Source organism: Dipteris shenzhenensis, chromosome 31 (genome assembly GCF_047967505.1).
Source record: "Dipteris shenzhenensis isolate YYH24624 ecotype China chromosome 31, Dip_SZ_1.0, whole genome shotgun sequence".
Taxonomy (NCBI): domain Eukaryota; kingdom Viridiplantae; phylum Streptophyta; class Polypodiopsida; order Gleicheniales; family Dipteridaceae; genus Dipteris; species Dipteris shenzhenensis.
In genome coordinates, this window is record NC_141626.1 from 5,936,742 (window position 1) to 5,945,794 (window position 9,053).

General features: G+C 42.6%; 1 protein-coding gene across 1 annotated transcript; it reads right to left on the reverse strand.

Annotated features, from left to right (window-relative positions):
• Positions 1 to 1,999: 1,999 nt before the first annotated feature.
• LOC147880952 (serine/threonine-protein kinase Aurora-2-like) lies at positions 2,000 to 4,382 on the reverse strand. The gene is made up of 10 exons (XM_087402319.1): positions 4,151 to 4,382; positions 3,866 to 3,969; positions 3,667 to 3,789; positions 3,420 to 3,566; positions 3,237 to 3,332; positions 3,048 to 3,143; positions 2,862 to 2,958; positions 2,662 to 2,779; positions 2,502 to 2,574; positions 2,000 to 2,320 (listed from the first exon to the last, which is right to left on the reverse strand). Exons 2-10 carry the CDS (start codon positions 3,905 to 3,907, stop codon positions 2,219 to 2,221), a joined length of 894 nt encoding a protein of 297 aa, XP_087258445.1. The 5' UTR covers positions 3,908 to 3,969; positions 4,151 to 4,382; the 3' UTR covers positions 2,000 to 2,218.
• Positions 4,383 to 9,053: the final 4,671 nt, after the last annotated feature.

Genomic DNA, 9,053 nt, shown 5'->3' on the forward strand with positions numbered 1-9,053 from the left:
GTCTAGCCTAAATTCTCTATTTCATGGAATTGTAATCCGTCCACCCTATAAATATCCGTATTCCATAAGTTACCCCAATAACAGTGCCTTTCTTGTTTAAAGGGCAAGAAGAGGAAGCTAAACATCCTTAACATGATCCAACAACCTATAGATGGTGGAGAATAAAATTGAATCCTTTCTTATGAACTGACCCTATTTTACAATCTTGAGAGCAAGTGTTGTTGAGCTCCCCAAACTTAATGGTAACTAGCAAACCTTCGTCACCCTGTATCCTATCTATTTCATGGAATTGTAATCCGTCCACCCTATAAATATCCGTATTCCATAAGTTACCCCAATAACAGTGACTTTCTTGTTTAAAGGGCAAGAAGAGGAAGCTAAACATCCTTGACATGATCCAACAACCTATAGATGGTGGAGAACAAAATTGAATCCTTTCTTATGAACTGACCCTATTTTACATTCTTGAGAGTAAGTGTTGTTGAGCTCCCCAAACTTAATGGTAACTAGCAAACCTTCATCACCCTGTACCCTATCTATAAATAATTGAGGGACAATTCCCCTCTCAAATCCATTGCTCCTTGAGCCAAGGGTGGGGTACATGTAGGTGGGCCCACTTCTACCTTTCAAAGCTCCAAAAGATCAAGTCATGTAGGGTGTCTTACAAAATGTCCTCCTAGCTAAAGCCTAGTGCTATCCAAACTACTTAAATGAGCAAGATGCTAATGCCCTTCTTATCTATGGAACAAATCTCCCTTATGTTCAAACATCCTTGTTCCATAGGTTAGTTACCCCAATAACAATGACTTTCTTATTAAGGGGGCAAGCAAAGGAAGCTAAATATCCTTGACATGATTGTTGACCTATGGAGGGTGGAGAATAAAGTCAAATCTAGACAACTTTTCTTAATGAATTGACCCTATTTTATAAGGCAAGAAGAGGAAGCTAAACATCCTTGACATGGATGGTGGCCTATTTTACAATCTTGAGAGCAAGTCCTAAGTCTCCCCAAACTTAATGCTTCTAAGCTTGCAATGGCATTCCAATGCCTAACAAAGTGGCTAGCTACCTTATAAGGTTAGGTAACTAGCAAACCTTCACCAAATATCCTATCCTATCTACAAAGAATTGAGGAACAATCCCCTCCTTGAATCCAAGGCATACTTGAGCAAGGGGTGAGGTGTAGGTGGGCCTACTTACACCTTTCAAAGCTCCAAAAATTAGGATGTCTTATGAAAAGCGCAAGCATGAAGACTTTAAAGAATAAATGTCCTCCTAGCCAAACCTACTAATTCCCAAACTGCTTAAATGAACAAGATATCTTTGAAACAAATCCCCCCCCACCACTATCTTTCGCTTACCACATCAATTGCAACCTCTTAACATACCAATCTCGCTAGAAAGCAAGTGCGTTAGAGTTCTCGTCATCAAAAATAATAATAGCTAGCTAGCTAGCCGTATCTGCCATAAATCTTAATGTCAAATCTTTTCTATGGGAGTACTAAATCTATTCTTCGACTTTTCTGCTCTTGCTTCCTGCCATTGAAGCAATTTGCACTTCAATATTTTGCTCAAGCTTGTGTGGCGATTTTCGTCCATGTATTGGTAACTTGCATCCCAAGATATTTATTGTCTTGAGTCGCTCCGACTCTACCAAAGCACTAAGGATTGGAGGCCTGGTCCTTTCGACAACTCATTCCCTGAAGGAATAAAGAATGAGAAAACAACCCGCCAAACAAAGGGCAAACGGACAACTCATGCGTAATGTACATATCTCTTTCAAATGTTTCCATCAACCTTCTCTGCCCTCTCCCCAAAAGCTAATGCTAGCGTCGTACCAATTTATTTAACGCTCTTTGTGCACTCATCGCGATCACTCAATCAAACCTTACTTTGATATTAACGAATAAATTATATCATCACACTGCAAAGGAAAAACTGCAAGTTTACGTTAAAATTCAAAATCAAGACTCCATTGTGCTAGAAAAATACAGCAACGTTGGGATCTTCTTCTAAGAAGCTTTGATCTCTTACGAAAGCTGTCACAAAGAGAGCCATTTTTCACAAGAAGCCCAGCCAATAATTTACATCGAGGTGATGTGGCAAGAAGCCAAAACCAGGATGAGGCATCAACGAATGAAATCCAGGGCTCTGGGGATAAATATAGACATGACAAGCCCTGTCAAAATTTCAAGATTTCCTGCACACCACAAAGACTTCAAATTGCATAGACACCACTGGGATCTGCATTTGCCACAATCCAGGGATGGGTGAGGACACGCTGGAGTGGAAGCCGTTGAGAGGAGTCTTTCACTAGCAGCTGCACAAATAAGGCCACAGGAACATGTCATACCAATAAAACAGCATTACACCTACCTTACACTCGCATCTCATATGCACATAGCAACAGGGAACTCCATCTCTCGAATCATGGCATAAGGTATGACATTCGAAGTTTCTCTGAGATATGTCAGATAAAAAATGACTAAAAAACAACATACCTGACTGATGATATCCTTTGCTTGAAGAGAAACAATTGGCTTCGAAGGAAACTTCAAGTCGACCTTGACAATCCTGCAAGGTTGGGTACTGCTGTGAGGACGCAGCAAGGACATGGTTTTAGACCATAATAGTGCAAATTTCGGAAAGATATATATATACCTCCGGTAGGTGTCTGAGTGCTTGGCTGCTTCGAATGGCGGTGTTCCAAACAGGAATTCATAACATAGTACTCCCAAGCTCCAAATATCTACCCCAGCGTCGTGATCTTTGCTCTCCACTGCGGTTCAAGCACACGAATTAAATCTCTCTCTCTCTCTCTCTCTCTCTCTCTCTCTCTCTGAGACTGGAAATACACATACCCATTTCAGGAGGAAGGTAATCCAAAGTTCCACACATGGTTCGCCTCCTGTCGAAGGTATGAACTGACCATCCAAAGTCCGCAATCTTCAATTCCCCCTGTCATCCCATGCCGAACACTTGTTGATATGCAACGGAACTCTCACCAAGCTTTACCACATCCAAAACCAAGGAACATTCCACCATACCTTCAGCCCCATGAGCAGGTTCTCTGGCTTGATATCACGATGAATTACGTGTTTCTCATGACAGTAGATCAGAGCTCGGGCCAAAGATGCAATGTACTGCGCAGGGAGACATCGGAGCTTCAGGGCGATTCAATTTCTTTCTAAATGGATAATCGTATCGTGAGTCAAACAGACAACACGCAGCCTCACCGTGGCAGCCCTTTTTTCGCTAAAGACCTTGTAGCGTTGGAGTTCCTTGTATAGCTCTCCCCTTGCAGCGTATTCAAGAATCAAATAGACTCGAGTCTGCAAGGAACAAACAAAGGCATTCGCTGAGTTCCCAGCTGTACGGAGGGCATAGGATAGGAGAAGCTGTGGATGTTTGATCCCAACCTGATCATAGAAGTAACCATAAAGGCGGAGTATGTTAGGATGTCTAAGATGGCTTTGAATTTCGATCTCCCGCCTTAACTGATGTTCCACTTGAGACTGCTGTAGCTGATTCTTGAAAAGAACTTTCAAGGCGACCACATATTTACTCTGTTTGTCAATGCACGTAGTAGTCGTTAGCAAGTGCCTAAGCAACCTGTTAAAAGGCTCAGCTCATCGACACAGAAAGAGCAAGAGAAGGAGAAAGAACCTTTTTCTCCCTGGCAAGGTAGACATTGCCGAACTTGCCTCGTCCCAAAGGCTTTCCAATATCAAAATCTTTCAAGGTCCAGCGTTTATCATCCTGGCAATGATCTTCCTCGTTTACAGAACCCTGCACAGCAAAGTCTGCGAGTCAGAAGGATGTGTTGGACGGACATCGAGTGAAAGAGCTTCCTAGTGGCCTTCACCTTCGAGTCTGAAAGAGATCTCGCTTCTGGAGGTGCCACCATACTTGTGTGTTCAAAAGTTATGCGTGGATGCTCGTCCGAAAACTATGAAAGAACTGCGCATCCTGCATTAAAGCGAAGGTGGGAAGGGTAAGCAGAAAAACCAAATGCAAGCCGGTGCACAAAGGAGAAAATTCAAATGCAGCCGGTGGACGAAGGAGAAAATTCAAATGCAGCCGGTGCGCAAATGCTGTACTTCATGAGGGAAGGCAACTGAGTGCGAAGCATCCGTGAAGGAGCTCTTACCGAAAAGGCCGAGAAGAAAGAGAGGAAACCACCAGAAGGTGGAGATCAAAGGCGATCAAAGGGATCTGTGAGAGGGCCTCGACGCCATGGATGCAAGGCGTCTGCACTTGAGGTTCAGGGGAAGCAGATCTGAGTGGAAGCTGCGCCCATTCAGAAAATCTACAAGCAAGAAAGAGCTTGGCAGCTATGGCGATGGAAGAGCTTGCAATTGGTAGAGCTATGGCGATGGCGATGGCGATGGCGATGGCGATGCTCTGTGTGAGTTTTCAAAGATGCCGCTTCTTGCAATTTTTGAACGGTCGACCACCCACCGGTTTCTCCGGTCATCCTCCCGTTGCGTACCGCTTCTCCCGGTCTCCTGGCCAAAAACACCACTTTACACAATCGTGGTTGGGTTTACGTACATCTTCGGTTGAGTTGATGTCCAACTCGTTGGTATCTACTCAAGTCAAGTCAGCCCTCTTTTGAGACTATGACCGCAAATTGCCAAGGTGGCCTTTTATGAAGCTACGGTTTGGTTGCATTACATCAACCTTGAGTTACCTTTTCGCATTTATCATAGTCGAAATCAATTGGTCTATTTAGGTTAACCAAATTGAAGCACAGTCTATTACAATAACCAAATTAGACCCCAGTTCAAATACCCCCATAAGTCAAATCCTAAAGGGACCCAAAGCCCATTCAATTCGGAAAATTGTTATATGCACAACTTGTATTCTTACATGCAGAGGACCCAATACAAATAGACACATCTCCCACAAAACTAGAAATTACTGATGTTCAATCCCACAAAACTAGAAATTACTGATGTTCAAATATTTGACCTATGGATGACCATTGTTACTTTGCTCCATTGGTGCAAATTCCTTGGAACAAAACAAAGCTTGAACTATGGTGCCAGAGGGGTATAAATTCCTTGGAACAAAACAAAACTTTTGATACATGACAATTTGACCTCTTTGACACTCGAAATGAGCTCAAAAGGCCTAAAAACCTTGAAAACGACTCTAAACATGGGTACCTTTAGATGAAACCCCAAAATGCCATCTAGGAAAGCTCGTCGGTGAGCTATTGTTTCAAGCTATTTATGCTTGGCTAAACGAATGCACGAATGCAACAATTCTTGGCTAATGCTTGCTTGCCTTTGTAGCTTAACTGCGATGAGTTATTGATTCAAGGTATTTATGATGAGATCTTGTCCTCTAATAGAACTAGCTCCGTGGTTTCCATTGAGTGTTTCCTATGTTTAAGAAATGTATTGCTTGGTTTTATTATTATTTATACTTGCATGGTGATATGCAAGAATTATAACTAGCCACTAGCTATAAAATTCACACATAAAAATACCAGAAAAACTTGAAAACTTGCAAGAAAATTTACTCGCAAAATTTACTCGGAATGGAAAGCCTTGTGCATGGAGTGTACATTTTTATTTGCTTCAAGCTATTTATGCTTGGCTAAACAAATGCACGAATGCAACAATTCTTGGCTAATGCTTGCTTGCATTTGTAGCTTAATTGCGATGAGTTATTGATTCAAGGTATTTATGATGAGATCTTGTCCTCTAATAGAACTAGCTCTGTGGTTTCCATTGAGTGTTTCTTGTGTTTAAGAAATGTATTGCTTGGTTTTATTATTATTTATGCTTGCATGGTGATATGTAAGAATTATAACTAGCACTAGCTATAAAATTCGCACATAAAAATACCTTAAAAACTTGAAAACTCGCAAGAAAATTTACTCGCAAAATTTACTCGGAATGGAAAGCCTTGTGCATGGAGTGTACATTTTTGTTTGCTTAACTCACCCTCTTCTAGCTTGGTTCGTGGCATTTTGTCAAATGGTGTACCTGAGTGGAATCAACTGTTAGAGGATCATGTGCATTACTCATTGGGTGTGGCAGTATCCATCTTGGATGATGATTAGTGGATTGCTATTATGTGTGCACCCATGGTTGTAGGTATGGTTGAAAGATTCTCAAGAGTGTGTAAGTTGGATATCGCAGCAACAAGACTTTTTGTCCATTGTGATTGTTGTCTCTGTGCCAACATGGACTTAGGTAGAATAGAATGTGTGTGTAGAATGTGTGTGTAGAGTAATGGCAAAGCTCCGCTTGTACTTGCATGAGGCTAAGAATAATAATCCCTCTTAGAAATCCAACTTGCATGTTCTACATGCAAGTTCTACATACGATTCCTACATGCAACTCCTACATGCGAGCACTACATGTGAGTTCTACATGCAACTCCTACATGCGAGTTCTACATGCACCTCCTACATGCGAGTTCTACATGCAAGTTCTACATGCAACTCCTACATGCAACTCCTACATGCGAGTTCTACATGCAACTCCTACATGCAACTTCTATATGCAAGTTCTACATGTAGAGAGAGAATGTCTTACAATTCCTACATGCAAAGAGAGAAGCTCTCCAACTTGTATAAATACCCCAAAATGGAATGAAGCCCATACTCTTTGGGGCATTGTGTTGAGTTCTACTTTGGTATTCCAAGCAATTGTCTCAAGTGTCCTTGCTTCCTTGCACTCCACATCCAAAATCATGTCCTAACCTTGCAACTCCTCCTCCCCTCTCTCTTTGATGTAATCTTCTTGAAGGAGTACCTACGTGCACCTCCATGTCTTAGAACCCATCCCAAGTTCTATGCAGTTCCACGGTGTAAAAAATGGGAAGCCAACATACACACTTTGGATGAAGATTGAACCATTAATTGGCCAATGATCGAACCATACTCTGGTGTAGAATGAAATATCCAAGGCACAATGGTTCGAGCACTTCAGCAGCATGAGCAAATAATGCGCGGCAACATTGATCACTTAATTCGCCCGATTCCCATTTTCCTCCACTCAGTTTCAATCCCAATGAAAGGGTCGATGCTTAGATTACAAGCCGACTCTATCAAAGAGTGATCTTCTTAGAAGCATGCCACATATCTCTGTTCCAGCAAATGGTGGATACAGGCTACCTGGAAACTAAGCAAAAATTGTATGGTGCCAAGGCTTTACAGCAAGATCGACTGGCACGACACAAGTTCCACAGCCACTGAACTAAAAGCATGGCAACCCAGGTACGTGCTCATCACAATAAGCCATAACCCAAGGATAGGTAATAAAATGGATCTGAGAGTATGTTGTCTATGTGCCAACATGGACTTAGGTAGAATAGAATGTGTGTGTAGAGTAGCGGCAAAGCTCTGCTTGTACTTGCATAAGGCTAGAAATAATCCCTCTTACAAATCCAACTTGCATGTTCTACATGCAAGTTCTACATACAACTCCTACATGCCACACCTACATGCGAGTTCTACATGCGAGTTCTACATGCAGGTTCTACATGCGAGTTCTACATGCAACTCCTACATGCAACTCCTATATGCGAGTTCTACATACAACTTCTACATGCGAGTTCTACATGCGAGTTCTAAATGCAACTCCTACATGCAAGTTCTACATGCAACTCCTACATGCAACTCCAACATGCAAGTTCTACATGTAGAGAGAGAATGTCTTACAATTCCTACATGCAGAGAGAGAAGCTCTCCAACTTGTATAAATACCCCATATTGGAATGAAGCCCACACTCTTTGGGGCATTGTGTTGAGTTCTACTTTGGTATTCCAAGCAATTGTCTCAAGTGTGCATGCTTCCTTGCACTCCATGTCCAAAAGCATGTCCTAACCTTGCAACTCCTCCTCCCCTCTCCTCCAACCTTGCAACCCATCCTCTCCCTCTCCTCCTCCCTTCTCCTCAATCTTCCTCCTCCTCCCTCCTCCTCCTCCTCCTCCACCTCCAACATGTATCTGGGAGTATGTTGTCTCTGTGCCAACATGAACTTAGGTAGAATAGAATGTGTGTGTAGAGTAGTAGCAAAGCTCCGCTTGTACTTGCCTAAGGCTTGTAATAATTCCTCTTGAAATCCAACTTGCATGTTCTACATGCAAGTTCTACATACAATTTCTACATGCAACTCCTATATGTGAGTTCTATATGTGAGTTTTACATGCAACTCCTACATGCGAGTTCTACAAGCGAGTTCTACATGCAACTCCTACATGCAACTTCTATATGCAAGTTCTACATGTAGAGAGAGAATGTCTTACAATTCCTACATGTAGAGAGAGAAGCTCTCCAACTTGTATAAATACCCCATAATGGAATGAAGCCCACACTCATTGGGGCATTGTGTTGAGTTCTACTTTGGTATTCCAAGCAATTGTCTCAAGTGTCCATGCTTCCTTGCACTCCACGTCCAAAAGCATGTCCTAACCTTGTAACTCCTCCTCCCCTCTCCTCTAACCTTGCAACCCATCCTCTCCCTCTCCCCCTCCCTCCTTCTCCACCTCCCTTCTCCTCCTCCTCCTCTTCCTCCCTTCTCCTCCTCCCTTCTCCTCCTCCTCCTCCCTTCTCCTTCTCCTCTCTTCTCCTCCTCCTCTCCCTCCTTCTCTCCCTCCTTTCCCCTATGCTCTTACACCTTCTTCCTCTCCCACTCTTATGCTCCCCCTAAACCCTTAGTTCCTCAATCCTTAACCTCCATGATCTACAAGGGAGACAAGTTCTCCACCATGTACCCTACTCTAAACCTTGGACCCTCTTCTAAACTCTAGAACCTCCTTCTAAACTCTGTAACCTCCTTCTAAACCTTGGAACTCCTTCTAATCGTGGAACCTCTCTCTAAACCTTGGAACCTCCTTCTAAACCTTGGAATTCCTTCTAATTCTGAAACCTCTTCTAAACCCTGGAACCTACTTTTGACCCTTAAACTCCTCCTAAACCCTGCAACCCCCAATGAAGACGAAAGCCTTCATTACCTCAACCATGATGATCCATGTTCCTTTTACACACGCATGCACTATGTTTACTTACCACACTTAAGCCTACATCTCT

Excerpts from the sequence above, each read along its gene's own strand:
- LOC147880952 (XM_087402319.1), bottom strand. The coding sequence starts at position 3,907 with ATGGTGGCACCTCCAGAAGCGAGATCTCTTTCAGACTCGAAG. Across the intron at positions 3,790-3,865 it reads GATCTCTTTCAGACTCGAAG|GGTTCTGTAAACGAGGAAGA; the intron begins GTGAAGGCCACT and ends TTTGCTGTGCAG. Across the intron at positions 2,321-2,501 it reads CAAAGGATATCATCAGTCAG|CTGCTAGTGAAAGACTCCTC; the intron begins GTATGTTGTTTT and ends TTATTTGTGCAG.